We start from the raw sequence: 23,728 nt of genomic DNA, 5'->3' as shown, positions 1-23,728 counted from the left end.
GGAGGGGTCCGGGGCCCCCACTGGGCCCTTCCATCAGACTTTGGCCTGGGTAATTTGTACCCCTTTCTCTCGGCACCCCTGATAATACCACACAGTAATGCCCCTTACAAATGACACACATTATTAATGTCCTTATAACCATAATGCCCCTTACACATTATGCCAACCTTTATTAATGCCCTTCATACACATAATGACACACATAATGCCCCTTACACATTTGTTGCATATTATTAATGCCCTTATACACATGGCACACATAATGCCTGTTACACATATGTCGCACATTATTAATGCCCTTATACACATGACACACTTAATGGCCCTTACACATATGTCGCACATTATTAATGCCCTTATACACATGACACACTTAATGGCCCTTACACATATGTCGCACATTATTAATGCCCTTATACACATGACACACATTATGCCCCTTACACATATGTTGCACATTATTAATGTCCTTATACACATGACACACATAATGCCTGTTACACATATGTTGCACATTAATAATGCATTTATACATGACACACATAATGCCCCTTACACATATGCCGAACACTATTGCACAACCAACCCACCCGCAGACAGCACTCGCACAGCCGCTAACACTGTGACCTCTGCCTCTGCTTGGATACAGATGTTTCCTCATACATCTTGACTCTCCTGGCCAGTTCTGCTAACGTTGGGTGCCTTTTTTGATGAAAATTTGTCTTATTTGCATTGTTATGACCAGCACACACAAGGAGCTTCAAATGATTAAAATGATATGCGGCATGCCTATATTCTATGTGCGACTGTGGCTGTACCTGCATACGGAATGCTATGTTACAGTGATTTCCATGAATACACTATTTCATATGCAGATACAGCCTCACTCACACAAAGAATATAGGCATGCTGTATATCATTTTAATCAGCAGAAGCTGCTGATGCCCTTAGGCATTCCAAATGCCCTAGGCAATTGCCCAGTTTGCCTATGCCTAAGGCCGGCTCTGGCTGAAGCAGCCAAGTTGTTAGGGTAGCTAGGGTGTTTGTTTTTTTATTAATATTTCACGGTAGTTAGTGCAGGTCACAGTGAGGCTTCCAGGGGAAGTTTCCTCACACTGACAGCGCAGCAGAGGCTGACAGAAGCACATCCTGTCAGCTCCCTGTGTGCTGAGAGACACTGTCCGGTCTCTCAGCACAGCGCTTTAACCTCATCACAGTGAGGTTTCCTGGGCCCTGAGGGACTCCGGAGCCAGCTCCCTGCATTGGGGGGATCATGAGTGACGGACACTCAACAATGGCGGCCACCATCTTGAATGGGTTTGCAAGCTGAACTCTCAGGAGATTGCAGCCTGTTACAGGAGCTCAGCGCAGCTGGGTGATTCCAAGTGGTCCCCATTGGAGGGGAGACACAGGAAACCAGAAGAAACACTCAGTAGGAGCAGCTTACAGGGGTAAAAGGCGCCAAAAAAGCCTCCCACCCCACTGTAGCAGGGACTTTGGTCTCTTCCTTCACTCAGCCCTGGTGCCCTTTCATCCCACAATGGGGCAGATGTACTAACCCCCCTTTGCACTTCTGAAATAACGGGTCCCGCTTCTCCTGCATAACGAGGAGAAGCAGGCACCCGTTATTTGCTAATGTATTAACCCCCCCCAGCCGATAAGGAGAGCCGTTATGCCCAGCGTTAACGGCTCTCCTTATCGGCTCCCCCGGCGTCCTGCGCATGCTCAGTGCGATTCTCCCCCGGGTCCGGCTCTAATGGGCATGCACGAGATCTCGCAAAAACCGCAAGATCTCCTGCGCAGCCCGAGCCAGAAGCAGGGCTAGCGTTGTCCCCACAGTGGGGGATAGGACAATGCTAGCCCTGAGCTGGCGAAGCGGCCGGGGCGATTTAACGCCTTGAAGGCTGTTAATACATTGCCCCGGCCATTAATCCCTGGGGGGGGAATTTCAGGGGACAGCCCCGCCGAGCGTAACTCGGCGGGCTGTCACTAGCGCACGTTAGGTGCGCTAGTAATACATTAGGATAAACGTAATCCCCCCCCAGTTAACCAGCGTTAAGTGCATTTTTGCACTTAACACTGGTTGATACATCTGCCCCAGTGTGCGGAGCTGGAAGGAGATTTATTCTTGCAGACAGACTGACAGTTTCTTCTGAGGCAACACTTTTCTCGGTGACCACAGAGGGTCAGACACAGCGACAGACAGATAAGAACACTGATATATATTAAAAAATGCCTGACATAGGGGCGCATTTATCAACATATTGCGATGCTGGCGCAGTGGCATCGCTGGACATCACATTGCGGTGTTGAAGTACACCACCTGAATGTATTATTAGAAGGGCGCAGTGACAGGGCTCCGAAAGGAGCCCGTCCCTGCGAAGCCCTGACCCGGAAGCTGGGGGATCTGCGCATGCGCGGTTATGCGCTGACCCCCGCCGACCCCTGTGACCGCACTGCCCCGCTCGGCAGTGCGATCACATAGCCATAGGCTACAATGGGCTATCGCCATCCCAGAATGGCGATAGCCCAGGGATGTGAAGCCGGGCTGCCCGATGTTAATACATCGGGCAGCTTCGCATCCCCCATAGAAACCTATGGGGGATGCGGCCGGCGGCGGTGCAGGGGGGATCGCAGCAGGGATCTCAGATCCCTGCTGCGGTCCCCCTTTGATACATTTAGGAGATACTTAATATTTACGGCTAAACCCCGAAAACAGGTGTTTTCGGGGATTTAGCCGCAAATATGGTTTGATAAATCGGCCCCTTAGAGCATTGTGATAAAATCATGACAGAAAGGTGGAATGCTGCTGTGCTTGGGGAAGGAGCGTCTGCTATGTTAATTAACTGCAAATTTTGCGGGCTTAAATTAACTCCTGAAAAGATGGACCATGGGGATAAATGCCCTACATGTGAATCTATGCCCAGTGGGCACAAGCCCAGAGGGCTGAGCAACCTGAGCCTGCATGGGCAGCTGCTCTGGGAAGGTCTGTGTCTGCCTTAGTACAGGCTTTAAACAGACAGAGGGATGAGTTGTTTAGCTCTCCCAGGCCAATGGGTTGGATTTCTAGTGCGCAATTTAAAATGCAGCTAACCTCCTTTACCAGGAGTTATCGACCTGGTCAAAACAAAAGCACATACAAAAATAATTTTTCAGAGGTCAGCGCTCTACTGTGGGTACTAATTCCAAATTACACAAATGGGATATATTTTACCAGGTGTAGATCTCGGACTGCTTCTTTCCCAAAGTTATTTCATACGGTCACAGGCAAATAAAATGGAAAACAAATATGGTATAGTAGTCCTAAAAAACACACAGTCTATGTAAATATGGGAATCCCACGGAACCACAACGACTGGATGCTTTCTTCTATGTCGCAAGCGTGAAGTTAGTAGATCTTTTTTATGGGAACACCTCGTGCATCAATGGGATATTCAGAATGCTTACACTCTGCTTACATGAAACGGGTTAATACCCCATATATAAAGGTTTCTTTTTAGGGAATCCCTCTGTGTCAATCTGATCAGGAATGCTTACTTGTCGCTTACATGTAAAGAGATGGTGATACTCGCATAAAGGTTTCTTTACATAAACGTCTCTCAATCCAGCTCCATTTAGTAAATTTTTTTTTAATTTTTATTATAAAATGACATAAAAAAAACAGGGCCAGATGTAATTCACAGCCAAGAGAACCAAAATTGGCCAGATGGAAACCCGGGAAGCTCACTCACGGTTTGCTGGCGTACAGGGCAACTCATGACAAACAACCATCAGAAAATAGTGGCACCCCACCAACGCGTTTCGACAGTCTTTTTCAAGGTGGTGCCACTTGTACTCCTCTAAGGGTTTATATACCCTCAGGTACAGATTACCTGATTGAAGGGCGTGTTCTACATAAACAGTAATCAACTCATTCCTTTAAAAAACATCAACAGAGCTCAAAGATGTGTGTAGCATACATCTATAAAGTACAATGCTTTAAAAACAAATATGCAAATATAAAAAACTTTATATAAATCCAGCATATAAAATTTAACCTGGAAATCCAAATATGGTCATGTAGTACTTAAATTCCTGCTGCACATCCTGTATGAAATGGGGAAGTGTGTCACTCCGGGCTGGTCCCCATTCAATGGCTATAGACTCGGGGGTACTGGGTATATGTAGAATAGCGTTCCGTTTACATGTTTTCTATCCCGTGGAACGCACGGCCATTACGGCGGTGGAATGCACGGCCATGTTTAAAACTGCGGTGGACAGATGGATTAGAGATGGGACGGCTGTGGATGGTGGAACGCACGTCCATTACTATAAGGGAACGCACGGCCACATTTAACACGGAGGTGAATGTTTGTATCCAGTACCTCCTTCCTTGCGTCCCTTGGGACGCAACGTTTTCCCCGTAATTTAACTTCCGGGATTCTGTACACATATGGGTCCTACAAAACGGCCTGGAAAACACAGCCATATAAGTAAATCACTGACTTATCATTAAAGACTACAGTGGAACGCATTTTTCCTATGTCTAGTGGAACGCACGCCATGTTTTCATTTGATATAGGATGTGGACCTTCCTAAATAAATAGTGTACACAGATCATCAATTTCCCGTTACTTTTTTGATGCCTACCACTTGTTTTATGTCCTTACTTAAACAATTATGAAAATTCTTAAAATGTTCCGACAGTATGTGATTATCCATCCCTTTCTTGATATTTCGGGCATCTTTCTCTTAAAGTACGCAAGGTTTCCCCACATATTGTAGTCCACATTTGCATTCAATAACATAAATGCAGTTCTTGGAATTGCATGTTATGAATTAATCTATGTTAAACGAATTTCCGTTGGAAGTTGTGGTGATTTTTTCTACTTTCTTGGGGGTGTCTTTATGTACCTTGCACATGGGACAAATCCCGCACAGATGGAAGCCTTTGGTTAGAATACGTCCTGCCCTTCTTTTTTTCTTCCGGATTCGCGCTTTTCACTAACTCTATTTCTTCCGGATTCGCGCTTTTCACTAACTTAGATCTTAAATTATTGGCCCTGTGGTAGATGAACTTAGGTTTTTCCTTTAGATGTTCTTTTAATAAAGGATCTCTTGTCAGGATGTGCCAATGTTTTTTAATGATCTTTTCAAGATCTTTATGTTGGTTGTTATATTTGGTCACGAAAGCTAATTTGGATTTTGAACAGGGTTCTTTCTCTTTGTATTGTAACATAGGTTCCCTATCTTTCTCACTTAGGCCCTTATTCTGATCGGTGCGGATATATCCGCGTGCGTTCGGCCCGCCGATGTTTTGTGTCTGCGCATGTGCAGAGGCGTCTCTGCGCATGTGCGAGCGGGGCGTACGGCCAAATCCCGCATGATATGTGAACACTCCGAACAGGGGGTGGAGAGGGGCGTGAAGGGCTATTTGGGCGCATTACCATATGCATACGCCCCGCGTTTCATGGGAGTTCCCATGAAACGCTGGGCGTACGTATGGTAATGCGGCCGTGACGCACGTGTAGGGGGCGGACATATGACATCGCCGGATGTCAGCTGCCCGCCCAGATCCCTGCTTTTGCACGGAAAAATGTCCGTGTAGTCTGAGGTTGCGGGTGCTGGTGGAGCACACGGTCCTGCATTCGATGGTCTGCGACCATCGAATGATGGGGGAGGTTCCCTTAGATGGAGGAGGCGTATTCCGTGAAAAATACACGTGCGGTCCGTTCGGACAGCTTCTTACCGCATACGGACGGAGTTGGCGATCCGTATGGAAGGCGTGGTTTCGCACGCACGGTCCTGCCCGCATAATCGGCTCCGGCCGCACCGATCAGAATAAGGGCCTTAGAGTGGTCCTAGTTTGATTAATTTTTTCTTCTTTGTAGCCTTTTTCGATAAACCATGTTTTCATCTCATTCGCTTGGGTTTCAAATACCTCCAATTCTGAGCAGCTTCTCCGTATTCGTTGCAGTTGTTCCGTTGGAATATTTTGGGTACTTGTTTCCTAGCATGGCGCCCGCGATTTTGATTGTATTGATCGGGTTGGAAAAATCGTGTCGAATCAATGTAAAATTGTCCCTGAGACCCGATTTTACATTGATTTCAATGTAAAAAGCCCCCAAACCCCCCATTTTAATAGCAAACCCCCCTGTTTTGAAATGACCCCCCATTGTTAACGCCACCCCACTATTGACGCCAACCCGAAGCGTGGCGAGCGCAGCGGTACGCGTCCTCCGACCTTTTCATACCCCCACTATCCACGTCGGCGTGGAGTTGATTTTATAAAGTGTGGCGAGCGGAGCGAGACACCGAGTCCGAAGCGTGGCGAGCCCCTTGAGGGGACGCGCATAACTTCTGCGCTCGCCACACTTTAGAAAATCAACTCCACGCCGACGTGGATAGTGGGGGTATGAAAAGGTCGGAGGACGCGTACCGCCGCCCCTCGCGGGCTCGCTGTGCTCGTCACGTTTCGGGTTGATGTCAATAGTGGGGTGGCGTTAATAATGGAGGGGGCATTAACCATACTTTATAACCATATTCAATGAGAAATTGCCCATATTGGCCCATTTCCCATTGTCCCCTATGTAAAATCGCGTTGATCGCATCGCGGGCCATTATAATGGCGCGCGACCGACGCGATAACCCCGATTTTGACTTTAGAAATAATTTAACATTATTCTCTATGGTAAAATCGCGTTGATCGCGTTGGTCGCATCGCGGCCCATTATAATGGGCCGCGATGGATGCGATCAATGCGATTTTCTGTTTCACCGGCAAATTAACTGGTGAGTGACAGAAAATCGGGTCCATTGCGTTGATTGCATGCCTTAAGTACCTTAACCTTAAGGCATACAATCAACGAGACGGGCGCCGTGCTAGGAAACAAGTACCATATTTTGTAACCATAATTTGTGATGGTTACTGGTTGTGGGGATATATGTGTTGTTGTCCGTGGGTTTGGTGTAATTTTTCGTGTGCAATTTTCCCTCTTTTACGTAGATGAAAAGATCCAAAAAATGCAGTTCCGTTACACTTATATCGAAGGTCAATTTGATGTTCAAGTCGTTTTGATTCAGAAACTCACAGAAAATCTGCAGGTCCTCCTTGCTTCCATGCCATATCAAAAAAGACATTGTCGATATAGTGTCTCCATACTTTAATCTTATTCCGATGTGTGTTGTCTTGCCAGATGGCGTTCTCTTCCCACCAGCCCATAAATAAATTTGCGTAGGCTGGTGCGAATTTGGTACCCATTGCGGTGCCTTGGACTTGATTATAAAACCTCTCGTTAAACCAGAAAAAATTGTTTGTGAGTAAAATAAATTGCCTCTCTCAAGAAATTCCTTTTTCAATTTTCCATTCCTCCTTTTTCCAAAAAATATTCTATTGCTTCCAGACCTTTATGGTGATCAATTATCGAAGACAGGGAGATTTACCTTTACAGTATAGCGCTGCCCTCCGAAAAATTATTTTTGTATGTGCTTTAGCTCTCCCAGGCCATTGTCATCCTCCCTGGCCATTGTTGGCTCTATTCTCCCCTCTCAGGGGGACCCTGCATTTATACAAGCAATGCAGGACACTGCTCAAAGTGTGCACAAGATTACTGCTTTTATGGAGCAGTTTAATAAGGAGTCTGAGGTTTCTCCCAGACACCCTTTATCCACTCCACTTCTTCCTAATATAGGGCCTTATTCTAGTTCACTCTTAGAGGCAAATTCCTTCTTAGCTGGACAAAACCATGTGCACTGCAGGTGGGGCAGATATAACATGTGCAGAGAGAATTAGATTTGGACGGGGGTTTTCTTCAAAGTGAGATCTATATTGCAGTATTTTCCCTGCACAGAAACAAAATAACTCACCAAATCTAATTCTATCTGCACCTATTGCATCTGCCCCCCTGCAGTGCACATGGTTTTGTCCAGCTAAGAAGGAATTTGCCTCTAAGAGTGAACTAGAATAAGGCCCATAGACTCAGAGGAAGAAGGAGAGTGTGTGGAAGACATGTCATGGGATCAGAGGGAAGAGACTGTGGCAAACCAGAGGCACTGCAGACCAAACAATGACAGCAGCACCTCTGGCCACACAGAGGAACTTCAAGCTGGACATAACAACAGCAGCACCTCTGTGTAACTAGAGTTACCGCAGACCAAAGAAGACATAAATGGCAGTCCTGATATAATGCCCCCCTGGAGAAGGCGGATTCCAGATGCCTCCTAGAAATTCAAGCTCAGGTTTCTCTCAATGGGCAGAGCAAAAGTCCATTCCGGCACCAACAGGACATCAGACGTGGACAGGACCTCCGAGATGGCAGACACTGGCTGGATCTTGGTCAATCTGAAACATTTTTCACTGCGATTGACAGCCGTCATGGCGGCCCTCAAGACATGCCTAACAGCAGGTGCAAACACGTCCTCATGCCCAAAAGTAAGGGCAGACAGGACCTCATGCCCGAAGGCAAGGGCAGACAGGGCCACATGCCTGAGGGCAAGGGCAGACCGGCCCCTCCCAAAGGACCGGCTCCTGAACTTCCCATGGTTGAGCTGTGTCACCAGGATGGATGAAAGAGAAAAGGGGATTTTTGTAAGAACTTACCATTTGAATCACTTTCTCTGATATGGTCCTGGTTACACAGCGATCCCTCCCTTATGCTCAGTAAGTAATGCCGTTTCATGTGTTGTCATGTTAAAATGGTTATTTCGTTATTGTGCATATAATATGTTCAGGCGTTGTACTAAGTTGATGTATCCTTGTGTGCTCTGGAAGTTGAACTGAGGAATGCTGGGATGCAGAAAGGAGGAGCCTGCCTCTCTGAAAGCTTTAGCATAGGTGTCTGGCTCCTTTGGACCCTCCTACATCCCATGGTTGAGCTGTGTCACCAGGATGGATTCAGAGAATGGGATTCGAACGGTAAGTTCTTACAAAAATCCCCTTTTCACGTTTACTGCCATTGACATCCTGGGGTCCACAGGTCCAAAATGTATGGAAGCGTGTTTCATACATGACATGGAAAATATAATGTTATTTTAGAATGTCAGATTAATGACCACCAATAAATGGAATAGTTATAGTATCTGTTATTTCTTGTCTCATCATTTTAGAATTTCTACCAGATCCCAAGAACGGGGCACCAGTGGGTATTGTTGGGGCGCTACTGGGCCAAAATGTCACCATCCCCTGTCTTCTAAATATCAATACCCCTAAAGATCTGGATCTGATGACGGTCAGCGTACGCTGGACTCTAACCACAGAGAATGGAACTAATGTACCGGTGTATCGCTATGATAAGCTCCAGCATTACCCACTTAGGAAAGGATCCGCAATAGAGGACAGTGACCTTAGACAAGGCAATGCCAGCTTGCACATACCACACGTGCAAACCCGCGATGAAGGGCAATATAAATGCATCATTATCGCTACACCTCATAAAGCAGAGGCTACCTGTGACGTACAAGTGTCAGGTGAGTGCCGCAGGTCCCTATCTCTGTGAGGATGATTGTAGTTCACCTGTCTGGAATCGCTGCATTCCGCGTAGTCTACAGCTGGCCCCAAAGGGTGGGGGGTGGGGAACAGAATTATGCGTACAAGGTCATAAAATGATTTCAGCGCACAGTCACAGTTAATAAGTTAATTAGGGGGATGTAGTTGTTTTGTGATCTGTAAAACACTGATTTTCAGGTGATTATCAGGTGAGATTGTAGATGACATCTCTTATATCTCTTAAATATTTGGCCAGATCTGACACTCTGTGACTGTGTGTATAATGCTGGGTGGAGTCAGTCACAGATTGGCCTATCAGCGTCCATCACAGAATAACAGATTGGCCTATCAGTGCAGCATTTGCCATTGAGGCTGCGCTCCACATCCTGGCTCTGCTGCAGCGAGCCTGCGCGCCACTGTCCACCCATGCTGACACTCACTGATGGACCGGTGACAAATAGTTACATCCCTGCCGCTCCATCCCGCACTCCCCACTGCTGCACATGAAGGTTAGCCTGCCCCTGAGGCCACTCACCACCGCTCCACTCAATACCGCTATGCCCGCTTCCGCACACAGAGGGGAGCCCGCCCCTGCTGCCAGCATGGAGCAGCACCCTGCACTGCCTGCTGCCGCACACGGAGGGGAGCCTGCCACTGATGCCTGCTGCCACTCAACCTGGGCCTGGTCTGTGGTCTGAACAACCCCCTCCCTCCCGGGTAGCAGCAGCAGCACACACACGTACAGCATGTGCTGTGCTGACAGCAGGTTGCTGTCAGCACAGCACATGCTGTACCCAGTGGCGTCACTAGGCGGGTGCGGGCGGTGCGGCCCGCACAGGGTGTCCCAGTCAGTGGAATGACACCAAAATCAGCCAGGGACAGACTCATAGACACATCGAGGCGGAAGGAGATATGCGCCCTGCGCTGAGTGCTCCTCTCCCCTCTGAAGTGGCGGCAGTGGCAGAGGAGACACAGGACAGCAGGCCAGGGGGACACCGGACTGGGGTATGGGCAGGAGGGGTGTGTACTGCGCTCCCCCCCCCCCCCAACAGCAGCAGCAGATGGAGACAGCAACAATGGTGAGTTGCACTCTGATGGGAAATTCTGGCACTGTGGGGGCATATGTGTATCTGGCACTGTGGCGGCATATGTGTATCTGGCACTGTGGGGGCATATGTGTATCTTAGGTGTCGACTCAGTCACTGTCGACATTAGTGATCGACCTAGTGACTTTTGACCTAGATATTGTCTATCATCTATATTGTAACAGTCTGTCTGCAGGCTGAGGGCAGGTAGGGAATAGTGCACTCTTATTGGCTGATAGCTCCTTCCATCCACCAATCAACCAACATGCTGCCTCACCACTATGAGTGTGACCACTTCCCACCCCTGCTCGGAGGCCTCTAGACTTGTGGGGCCCCGTGCCACTGTCCATTGTGCCTGTATGCTAAGATGGCCCTGAGTGTATGTGATGTATTATAATGATTTACACTTTATGTTGTTTGTTCACAGCTCAGCCATCGTGTGTCCTGAGTGACTCTGAGCTGGAGATGAGTCCGGGCACTGAGAAGTCTGTTACCTGCTTCGTCAGACACTATTACCCGGCATCGGTGCTTGTACACTGGGTGAGGTACAGTAAAGGTTCCGCCAAGCAATCTGCGCTGGATGGCGATACGTGCATCACTGTCCAAAAGGAGAATCAAGACGGAACCTTCAATGTCAGTAACAAGCTGTCTGTGAGACCTCAGAGCAGACATGAGGACGGAGATATTTATTCCTGTACTGTGACCCACCGATCGCTGAGCACCCAGCTCGCTGTGAACGTCACACTGTCAGTGCGAGGTACAGGTCATACTTTGTATATAGCATATTCAATGGCCCATTGACATAGAGGCCTGCATAGCATGGTCACCCCCATCAGGACATGCCCCGAAAAGCAGCAGGTGGCAGTAGTTAGCAGACATGGCAATATGGTATCACAGAGCAGTCTACGCATTACAGATGGTATATAGTATCACAGAGTAGAATGTAAGTCTCAGAACAGCATATGGTAGCATAGGCCAGTTTCCATGTCACAGAACAGCACATGGTAGCATAGAGCAGTTTCCATGTCACAGAACAGCATATGGTAGAATAGAGCAGTTTCCATGTCACAGAACAGCATATGGTAGCATAGAGCATTTTCCATGTCACAGAACAACATATAGTAGCATAGAGCAGTATATATAAATGTGACAGAACAGAATATGTTAGTACAGAGCAGTACATATGTCACAGAACAATATAACATATATATATATATATATATATATATATATATATATATATGTGTGTGTGTGTGTATGGTGGTCAGTCTGGCACTCAGTGTGCTTGGATGGCAGCTACCCGGGTGCCCTCTGGAGCTTTAGAATACCTTCGGCGCAAACACAGGCAGTGGCACTCCCAGGGATTTTCAAAAAGCTTTTATAAGTGTACCGATGTTTTGGGGTGCTGGCACCCCGTTTTCAAGGTGAAAAAACAATCAGGATTGTTTTTTCACCTTGAAAACGGGGTCCCAGCACCCCGAAATGTCGGTACACTTATAAAAGCTTTTTGAAAATCCCTGGGAGTGCCACTGCCTGTGTTTGTGCCGAAGGTATATAGGTGTATATATATATATATATATATATATATATATATAATGTCTGAGAACAGCATATGGTAGCACAGAGGAGTATATATGTGTTGGAGAACAGCATATGGTAGCACAGAGCAGTACATAATTTACATGAAAGGGCACAAAGATGATACTGAGAAGTATTTGGGTTTAAAAGACAGACGCGGTGTCCCTATACAGAGAATGCCGATTCCCCCTACTCCCTTACCCTCCCTGCTTGCAACCTAACCCTCTCCCCCCCTGCAGGTGCCTAACTCTATCCACCTACCCTGCCGCCTAACCCTAAAGCCCTCACAGAAACATAACTCTCCCTCACCCTGCAGCCGGAATCTAAACCCCCCCCCCCACTAGTGTCTAACCCCCATACCGTGCAGCCTAACCCTAACCCCCTCCCCTGCAGCCCAACCCTAACCCCCCCATATAAGAGCCTAAAGATAACCCTCCTCCTCTCTGAAGCCTGAATCTAACCCCCCCCCCCACTATTGCCTAACCCTAACCCCCATACTGTGCAATCTAACCCTAACCCCCCCCCCCCCCGGCAGCCAGACCCTAACTCCCCGCTAGTGCCTCACCACATCCCCATACCCTGCTGCCAAACTCTCCCCCACGCTGCAGGCTGAATCTAACCCACACTAGTGCCTAACCCCCACACCGTGCAGCCTAACCCTAATTCCCCCCCTGCAGCCTAACCCTAACCACCCTTCTAAGTGCTTAACCATAACCCCCCCCCCCCCAGTGCCCAGCCCCAATCCCCCCCCTTCCTGGTCTGACTCTGACCTGCCCCAGCATACTTACATTTGGGATACCGGCGTCGACATCCTCATCCATGTCAGAGTTCCAGCACAGATGTCCTAATGGCAGTCCGGATTCTGGTGATGGGATATCCCATTAGCCGGCATCATGATGCCAGTAATATAATTGCATCCCCTAAATATCCCTGAATAACACATGTGTCATTGTACGTATCCTTCTGATTAATGTAAGTTATTCATTGTTCCATTTATGTTCTTGCAGAGAACGATCTCATCACCCACTCTATACTTGGGACATGTATAACAATACTGTGCCTTCTGATTGCCGCAGCGTACATTCTTTATGTATGGTGTAAGAAAGGTACGCGCTGTTTCTGTCGTTTGCTGCGAATGCTTCACCATAATGAAACACTGGAAGAAATTTACTAAGGCAAATACGCCTAAAAAAAATTGTATTTGTAAGAGTAAATACACATTTTTTAGGCGTATTCGTATTTTTGGCGTTTACTATGCCAAAAATATACCAATTTGTATTGATGGCACATTTGTATTTACAAATACGAATGTATACGCCATCGTAAAATACGAATAGGAATCACCATTCAAAAGAATGGTGATTCCTAATTTACTAACCAGCCGTATTTTTAATACGGACGGTAATAACCGGCAATTAGTGGGATACAGTAATTAAATTGCCAGTAAAATACGCCTGGAAAATATACTTTATTTGGATACCTGCACTTACGCTCTGGTTACGCCCTTCAGGTCCACAAATGGCGGTTCCTGGTCTCAACGGACCTGGCCAATAGGGGATCCCCTGTTACCATCAGTAACCACCTGTTACTGACCCCACCCACTACGCAGTGGGCGGGGATATCGCTGCCACCACCAGAATCCTACTACGTGGCACCTGGAACTACGGTTACCTCCTCAGGCCCAAACGCTGGCACCTGAGTACTACCTGCTGGGGTGTATGCGTTTACACGCTGCTGACACATCCCCACTGGTCACGGACCAGACCTCTGCTTCGGTAGCCGGCAGAGCGGAACTTGGAAACGCTGGATCCTGTTACCTAGAACAGCCGGAGAATGGAATTAGTGCAGTAATTCTGTTGGTCGCAAGATGAGAACAGTCGTCTTGAGGCAAAAGATGTTTATTTGCTCATAGATCTGAAGAGCTCTCTGCTCCTATCTCTAGGAGGGACAGCATCCAGGTGATGTTACAGCATTCAAGTCAGGCAGATGTACCAATACCAGGGCTCACAGGCCCTCTTTATATAGGCAGAAAACACACTGGCATGGTCAGATCCTCCCCCTATACCTTAGGATTCGCATATCAATCAGACCATCTTACTTCCAATGCATAACAACATCAAGATTACATACTAAAAGTACAAATCCAATTTCCTTGGAATAATTAACTTCCAGGAGAGGTGGAGATCATGTGATTATCTCTTGGACACGTTTACATAAAGAAACACTAAAGTCTCTGTTATACCCCTTTCAGACATACTACCCGGGATTTTAGTCCCGGTTCAAACCCGGGTTTTTAAAAATCCCTGGTCCATTGCAGGTGCGTAGGACCCGGGATTTTAGAGGACTAAAATCCCGGGTAGACCCTTTCAGACATACCATAGTCCCGGGATTGTGCGCGTGCACGTGAAAAATCCCGGGATTTTGCCGTATGTCTGAAAGGGGTATAACCGACACCTTGTCCACAGGAACAGGTTCTTATGTTGATCAATGCAATGCACCCAGCCCGCTACGTGCTGTGCAGTGGTCATTCTCCAGGACAATTTAGCATCTAATTTCCTCTTCACAGAGACTGCTGGGCCCCTCCTCCAGAAAAGCGCATTTTAAGTTTAGAAGGCATTCCTCAATACTCAATACAATATACAAAATATATGGTGCAGTCCCAACTCAGTGCTGAACATACATTTCATAAATACTTTGTTCCTTGTGCCCAGCTTCAAATCACAGCAGCGCTGCAGCAGGGGAACTGTCCCAGCTCAGTGCTGCTCATACAGTTTAAAACATTTTAAACATGTCAAGTGCCCTTGTCCAAAATGGTGCTGCAGCACGGAGGGTTAACCCCTTCAGTGCTGTGGCCCCCATTACACACGTGTGCCGGGGTCTCCGGCCACAGATGTATATGCAAAACATCCATTCGCAAAGCGGCAGGGATATTCGGAGCGCGACGGGCAGAGTTAGAAGGCTCGCTAAGCAGCAAATTTTGTGCTGCTTAGATAGAAAATCAGAATCACCCCATTAATGTAACATATTCTCACGCACCATTCATGAGCTGCGGTTAAAGCTTCGGTACTTGTGTACTTTCACGGCTCCCATCGCATGCCATATGTAGTGGCATGCGATGGCATGCGATGGGATGTGATTTTTGCCGTTTTAAGGGGGTTTTTTTTGTGATCGCATGCGATTTTTAACAGAAATGCATCCAAATGCATTGAAATTAGTATCAAACATGTTCAATGGCCCCCAAATGTAATTTTTCAGGCTGTACCACCCCCACTATCAACGCGAACCCGAAGCGTGGCGAGCGCAGCGAGCCCGCGAGGGGCGGCGGTACGCGTCCTACGACCTTTTCATACCCCCACTATCCACGTCGGCGTGGGGTTGAGAATAGAAAGTGTGGCGAGCGTAGCGAGCCACCGAGCCTGAAGCGTGGCGAGCGGACACGGACACCTGTGAAGCCCGCGAGGGGACGCGTATACCTGTGAAGGTATCCGTGTCCGCTCGCCACACTTCGGGCTCGGTGGCTCGCTGCGCTCGCCACACTTTCTATTCTCAACTCCACGCCGCCGTGGATAGTGGGGGTATGAAAAGGTCGTAGGTCGCGTACCGCCACCCCTCGCGGGCTCGCTTCGGGTTCGCGTTGATAGTGGGGGTGGTACAGCCTGAAAAATTACATTTGGGGGCCATTGAACATGTTTGATACCAATTTCAATGCATTTGGATGCATTTCTGTTAAAAATCGCATGCGATGCGATTTTTTACTATGCGATAGACATCGTGGGAGCCGTGATTGTACACAAGTACCAAAGCTTCCTAAACACCATTTACTGAGAGAATGCATCAAATAAAGACATATGGCAACTTGGACATTATTTTTTTTTAAAGCGTCAATCATTTATAATGGATGGTTTTCCTTTAAATGATTGCCGTTTTAATAAATGTTTAGTCCTGCTGATGACCTCCATGTTACATATTTATATACACAGACCTATCATCAATGCTATGCTTGTTCTTCCTTCTTATTTCACCTGGATTTATATACTGTTTTCTGGTAAATTCCACAACACCCTGGGCCTTATTCTAGCTCACTCTTAGAGGCAAATTCCATCTCAAATGGACAAAACCATGTGCACTGCAGGTGGGGCAGATGTAACATGTGCAGAGAGAATTAGATTTGGGTGGGGTTTTTTTCTTCAAAGTGAGCTCTATATTGCAGTGAAAAAATAAAGCAGTCAGAATTTTCCCTGCACAGAAACAAAATAAATCACCCAAATCGAATTCTATCTGCACCTGTTACATCTGCCCCCCTGCAGTGCACATGGTTTTGTACATCTGAGAAGGAATTTGCCTCTCAGAGTGAACTAGAATAAGGCCCTCTGTCTCTGTCATATATATATATATATATATATATATATATATATACATATATATATATAGAGAGATAGATAGATATATATACAGTATAATATACAGACATTCCTCACTTAACGACCTACCTGTTTACCGACCACCCGGACTTACGACCCGGGCCTTCGTTTACCGTCCGTGCTGTGACTCCTCAGACTTACGACCCTGCCTGCTCTGTTTTACGACCTGCCCGCCTACCCTCTCGCAGTTACGACCTGCCCTGACTGTTTAGCGACCCACGTCTCAGAAGTCTTAAGGGGTTTTATATATGCTCGTTTAACAACCAATTCACTTAACGACCGGGTCGTAGGAACGGAACCTGGTCGTTAAGTGAGGAATGTCTGTATATGGATTATAAATAAAAATATCTTTGAAAAATTTTAATAAACTTTTTTTCTGACATTGGCAGAAATACCAGAGGTCTCAGAAATCGCTAAAGGTGGCATTATTAAAGTGAGCCATCTGCAGAACACAACGCTGTCCTGTAATATATCAGGTTTCAGACCAAAGGCTCTCGGCATAAAGATATTTCTCCAGAGAGTGCCCGATGAAGTCAAGAAGGAGATATATGCCTGGAGTTCCAAAAACTCAGGAAGAGCGAGTCCCAATGCTGGGGGTGCGAATTTTCCTCTGCTGAAAAATGTTTGCACGGATAATAACCCATTGCAGTTGACTGTGGAACATCGTATGTCATCAAAAAAACGGGGAAAGTTATCGTATTACAGCTGTGACTGTTCTGTACGTATCACTCCCATCTATGGAAAAGATGACAACGCACTTGTGATGTTAGAAGTGACACACGCATCTCTGAAAGAGCCTAAATCTAGCCAGGTACAACTGAAGGTGGTCGGAGGTAAGACGGAGATTTCTGGCAGTATTCTCCTTCATCACAACAACAGGGGCCACATATAACAGCCACTGAGTTGCCGGAGGGGCGAGACCAGTGGCAGTTCTTATCTATGCAGGCTGTAGCCCCCCAGGTAAAATCGGCCACTGTATGAAGCCAGGTGCAGCCACTGGGCGAGATTATTGTATTTTTTTAAAGCAGCAAATATTCACTAGTCAAAACCAGCCTAGTTTTGCTTTGCAGATGCTTTAAAAAATACGGGCAGACAAAAGTCCCGTCCCTCCGGAATTCAGAGACGGTCACATGTAGCCATAGCTGTTATAACATATGCATCGGAACAGTATACTTAAGCGCACCTTTGTAAATTGGTGCATAATAGGAAATGTTGAGATACTTATGTAGTAGCCGGCTGCCCAATTTGCATACGTACGGTAACTTAGGAAAACTGCATCGCATCGCATGGGCCAATTTAAGGGCCATGGGATTTGATGTAATGCGATTTTCATATGTAATTTATTCACTGTTCTGTTAGCCCCGGGGGATCGCATTGCATCGCACCTCCCACAAAATCGCATGCGATTTTATAGGGTGTACGATGCCATTACATTAGCTATACAATAATATCATTGTATGACATACAAAGAGGTTTTAGGCACTCCCCCACTATCCACGGCACCCCGAAGCGTGGCGAGCAGTGGAGGAACGCGTTCTCCGACCTTTTCATACCCCCACTATCCACGTCGGCGTGGAGTTGATTTTATATAGCGAGCCTGAAGCGTGGCGAGCGCAGCGAGCCCAGTGGATTACTTTACATGTACTACTCATCCCCTCTCTGCGCTCGCCACACTATATAAAATCAACTCCACACGGATGTGGATAGTGGGGGTATGAAAAGGTCGGAGGACGCGGGGCTCGCTGCGCTTGCCACACTTCGGGTGGCGTGGATAGTGGGGGGGGGGGGGGGGGGGCGTGCCTAAAACCTCATTGTATGTCACACAATGATATTGTATAGCTAATGTAATGGCATCGTATACCCTATGTAATCGCATGTAATTTTGCGGGAGGTGCGATGCGATCCCCCGGGGCTAAGATAGCAGTGAATAAATGACATAGGAAAATCGCATTGCATCGCACGGCCCTTAAAATGGCCCATGCGATGCAATGCGATTTTCCTACGCAGAATACCCCACTAAGCAAATTGCTTAGTGGGCGCCCGTCTACTACATACAGATGGAGCCGGGCTCATTCTTGCAGGGGATGGCGATTCTACCGCCATCCACCGCCAGCGGCCGGCTACCGCCGTCGCCACCGGTCCCTCTCGCTGCCCCGACCCCCCCTCTCCTGAAGAGGGGACGGGCAGGGAGATGCTGGCCAGCCGCCGTGATACTGGGACGCGCGTGCGAGTGAGATGCACGCGCGTCCCAGTCTCTATTGACGGCTCCATCTGTAAGTACCGATGTTGATTTTTTTTTTTTGGGGGGGGGGGGGGGGGATCATATAAGAATTACACTTCAACTTTCATTTACCTGTGTCAAAAATTTTGCATAACTTCCTAAAGGTATTTGTATGTATATGGTGACTTATTTACCCAATAGTCACCAGCCCATCCATATCACAGAATGACATAACCGGAATCTTGTAATGCTCTGCCAGGGCCATCTAGTGTCTGTCAGCATTAAGCACTTAAACTGCTCCTCACCTTTATGGGGGGTAATTCAAGAGGGGTATTCAATCTTGATCGCTATTTCCACCAGGGAAAATAGCGGCCGCCCCCTATTCATTGCCGCCGTTTCTGACAGCAGCGAAGGCGGAATCCGACAAAACAGACATGGCTTTAAAACAAGTCAGATCTGTTTTGTCGGAAACGGCGGCTGATTGTCGAATTCACTGCCGTTTTTCAACAATCCGCGGCTTTTTTCACCAACACGCCCACTTTTCGACACTCAACAGGCGGAACATTAAATTCTGCCTGTCGAGTATCTGTCGGGCGGAGCGAAAACGGCCCGGGATTCCGACTGTCGCAACGTTCTGAAGCTCAATCCCGAATTGAATACCGCCCCAAGTCTTTTAATACATAGGATATGTTTCATGGCTGTGAGCCAATAAAGTGCTGAGAAAAATAGGTGCTATCTCCTTTAACTGTCTTATACATATTAGAATTATTTGTTAGTCACTAGTCATTAATTAGGTATAGCGCTTATGAAATAATAGTTTCATAAGCCGTCATTGTCCAGCGGATGGTTGTTGAGTCTTGGAAATGTTAAATGTTCGATGGTAAAATATTACATTCAGTTATTTTCAATAAAACATCATAAACAAAGCTTCATCCCAGAAGATTCGGTAGCTGGCTGTCCCCTCGAGGGGTCCTTGATCCCGGTGGCAGACCAGCACCTTATCAGAGGTAAGATGAGTCCCCAGGCGGGGTGCTGGCCCGCCAGGCATTAATCAGACGTCAGCAGACCTGCTGGATGATTTCGCATCTCCGGCAAGTAAACTTCTTCAATGGGAGTTGATTCAAAGTGGTTTATTTACTAAGTGTTCTATTGCAGATGGAATGTTGCTATGGGCAACAATCAGATTACATCAATTATCTTGTAGAATGTAAGGTATTCTAGACGGTGTTGGTATTCTGACCGCTATCATCCCACTGCCGGTCATCCCCACCGCAAGACCTCCCTATGCACTCTGCACTCCTTGTGGTGTCATAATAATTATTTTACTACAGTAAATAGTCATATCATGGACTTATGTATTGCAGGGATGCGGCCTTCCTCCAGCAAAACCAATTGCAGTCTGCAAGGGAAGCACTATTTGATAATAATAAGTACATCGGGAGTATAATCTCATATATAAGAGGGGTTGTACCAAATTCAGAATGTGGACAAGTTCTGAGCATCCTTTGTGTAACTCGCAAAGTTTAGTTATGTGTATTATAACATGTGTGTTCCTGGAATTACAATATATTGTGCTTTGTTGTCTAGCTCCTCCCACATTATCCAGCATCATCGCCCCCCAGTATCAGCGGCACGGGGATTGCGTGACTCTTTCCTGCCACATGGCCAATTTTTACCCAGAAAAGGTTCACATTACCTGGGTGAAAGAGGATTTGCTGAGGCACAAGGCTCCGGTTGTGTTATATCAGTCAGAGGACACTTCGGACAAAAAATATGAATCCAGATATGATGTAAAAAGTGAGAGATGGCAGGAGTCGGACACAGCGTTTTCTTACAGCTTGAAATCGACGGTGGAATTTATTATAGATGTGAAAGAAGATCATGGGGTGAAGTACATCTGCAGAGTGAAACATCCAGCAACAAATCATACTGTACAGTCCGATATGGATATGTACATTACCGGTAAGGGCTGATATTAGCTCTCTGTAGTTTCAGTAACGCATAGCTTAGACCAGGGGTAGCCAACTCCAGTCCTCGAGAGCTACCAACAATTAACGGTTTCCAGGTCTCCTCACAGAATCATAAGTGAAGTAATAGCTCCACCTGTGGATCATTTATAATGTGTCAGTTAGTAATGAGTGCACCTGTGCCCCAGCCAGGTGATCTAAAAAACGTTAACTGTTAATAGCTCTCGAGGACTGGAGTTGGCTACCACTGGCCAAGACAGTGGCTGGCCAAACCGGTCCTCGAGATCTACTAACATCACGTTTCCAGGCCACCTAGCTGGTGCACAGGTGTAGTCATTACTAACTGTCACATTTTCTAGACCAGCTAGCTGGTGCACAGGTGCAGTCATTACTATCACATTTCACAGACTACCTAGCTTGTGCACAGGTGCAGTCATTACTATCACATTTCACAGACTACCTAGCTTGTGCACAGGTGCAGTCATTACTATCACATTTCACAGACTACCTAGCTGGTGCACAGGTGTAGTCATTTCTAACTGTCACATTTCCCAGACCACCTAGCTGGTGCACAGATGCAGTCATTACTAACTGTCACATTCCCCAGGTCACCTAGCTGGTACACATGTGTATTATTATTATTCCTATTATTATAATTTTATTTATAGGGCGCCACAAGTGTTTTGCAGCGCCGTACAATGCAATAGTACAGGGAGACTAAACTTAGCATTACATTTAATAAATAACAAGTACAGTTAAAGAGCGCCACAGTTCAATACACATTACAGCTTAAATATTAGTAGTGAGGACTTGATCAATGTACTTCTAGAGCAGGGGTAGGCAAGTAATTTTTGATGGAGTCCGGAAGTTTGAAATGATTTTGGTCGAGGTCCAAAAAATGCTGCCAATACGGGCACAATGCTGCCAATACGGGCACAATGCTGCCAATACAATGACAATGCTGCCAATACAATGACAATGCTGCCAATACGGGCACAATGCTGGCAATATGGGCACAATGCTGGCAATACGGGCACAATGCTGGCAATACGGGGACAAGGCTGGCAATACGGGCACAATGCTGGCAATACAATGACAATGCTGGCAATACAATGGCAATATGGGCACAATGCTGGCAATACGGGCACAATGCTGGCAATACGGGGAAAAGGCTGGCAATACAATGACAATGCTGCCAATACGGGCACAATGCTGGCAATATGGGCACAATACGGGGACAAGGCTGGCAATACGGGGACAAGGCTGGCAATACGGGCACAATGCTGCCAATACGGGCACAATGCTGCCAAAACGGGCACAAGGCTGGCAATACGGGCACAATGCTGGCAATACAAGGAAAATGCTGCCAATACGGGCACAATGCTGCCAATACGGGCACAATGCAGGCAATATGGGCACAATGCAGGCAATACAGGCACAATGCAGGCAATACAGGCACAATGCTGAAAATACAAGGACAATGCTGACAATACAAGGACAATGCTGCCAATACGGGGACAATGCTGGCAATACGGGGACAATGCTGCCAATACGGGGACAATGCTGGCAATACGGGGACAATGCTGGCAATACGGGGACAATGCTGCCAATACGGGGACAATGCTGCCAATACAGGCACAATGCTGGCAATACAGGGACAATGCTGCCAATACGGGGACAATGCTGCCAATACAGGGACAATGCTGGCAATACACTGTATTGCCAGCATTGTCCCTGTATTGGCAGCATTGTCCCTGTATTGGCAGCATTGTCCCTGTATTGGCAGCATTGACCCTGTATTGGCAGCATTGACCCTGTATTGAACACAGGGACAATGCTGGCAATACAGTGACAATGAAGGCACATTCTGCTCACCTTTTAAAAAATGCAAACCCTGCATACTGTACTTTAAAAGTGGACGGGCAGGCCGCAACCCGCAGATGCACTTAAAAGTGCCTCCCGGCTCCGCTGCCTGCACCTCTCTCCAGCAGTGGATGGGGATCGCTGCGACAGCCCTTGCTTGACAGCCCCTGCTCAGACATGGAGTGCGGCGTGGCGTCAGCTCCTTCACTCGGCGGACGGGCGGGAGGGAGGGGGGGGGGGGCTTGGCGCGCGCAGCGTCTCCCCCTGATCACGCTGGGCGCGTCTTCAGCCCCCGCCCACGTGATAGCACGCTCGCTCGTCAGGGGAAGGAGACGTCATGTCTCACTTCCCCTGGCATTTACACAATAACTGTGCGGTCCGGAGATCTGACTTCTGCGGTCCGGAGATGGACCGCGGTCCGCCAGTTGCCGGTCCCTGTTCTAGAGGCTCGTGGCCAATGATGGAATTGAGTATGTGGACAAAGACGGTTACTGAGTGTTTGAGTAAGGGAGAGCTGTGCGTGAAATGTGAAGAGAAGAGGGCTATGACAACAGGATGGAAGAGGGTCCTGCTCTGAGGAGCTTACAATCTAGTAGTCATTACTAACGGTCACATTTTCCCGACCACCTAGCTGGTATACAGGTGCAGTCAATACTGTCACATTTTCCAGACCACCTAGCTGGTGCACATGTGTAGTCATTACTAACTGTTACATATATTTAAGTCCACTTAGCTGGTGCACATGTGTAGTCATTACTAACGGTCACATGTTCCAGACCACCTAGCTGGTGTCCAGGTGAAGTCATTACTAAATGTTTTTCAGACTACCTAGCTTTAAGTGGGTGGGGAAATGCATAATGTTACAAATCACATCACTAGGCCCCGGCCCAAGCGGGTTGGTCTCCTTGCCATGACTTGAGATATCATTATGCCACACCCACTTTGCATGTGGGTAAATATTCTGCATGGATAACCTCCCAACTGTCCCGATTACAGCGGGACAGCCACGCTATTTTGAGACTGTTCTGCTGCACCTTCAACGGCTTGCAATGTCCCGCGGGCGGGGCAGTTGGGGGGAGCCACAGATCACTGCGCGCTGATCGCTGGTGATATGCCGTGTGCCTGCGCACA

At 47.3% G+C, this 23,728-nt stretch overlaps 1 protein-coding gene across 3 annotated transcripts in view; it reads left to right on the top strand.

The window, feature by feature from the left end:
* Window positions 1–23,728, top strand: part of LOC146045251 (uncharacterized) — a 38,952-nt gene that overhangs the window by 4,761 nt on the left and 10,463 nt on the right. For 2 of the 3 annotated variants that reach the window (XM_083163985.1, XM_083163983.1), the window contains exons 2-6: window positions 9,084–9,443; window positions 10,975–11,304; window positions 13,133–13,231; window positions 16,936–17,379; window positions 20,355–20,729. In XM_083163985.1, coding sequence (XP_083020111.1) covers window positions 9,084–9,443; window positions 10,975–11,304; window positions 13,133–13,231; window positions 16,936–17,379; window positions 20,355–20,729 — 1,608 coding nt within the window. The remainder of the gene's footprint in view (window positions 1–9,083; window positions 9,444–10,974; window positions 11,305–13,132; window positions 13,232–16,935; window positions 17,380–20,354; window positions 20,730–23,728) is intronic. The other variant, XM_083163984.1, reaches the window with a different exon arrangement.

The sequence above is a fragment of the Crinia signifera genome, chromosome 11 (assembly GCF_055691185.1).
Source record: "Crinia signifera chromosome 11, ASM5569118v1, whole genome shotgun sequence".
Lineage (NCBI taxonomy): Eukaryota > Metazoa > Chordata > Amphibia > Anura > Myobatrachidae > Crinia > Crinia signifera.
Note: the sequence above shows the minus strand (reverse complement) of the source record. Positions and strands in the feature narration are given on the sequence as shown.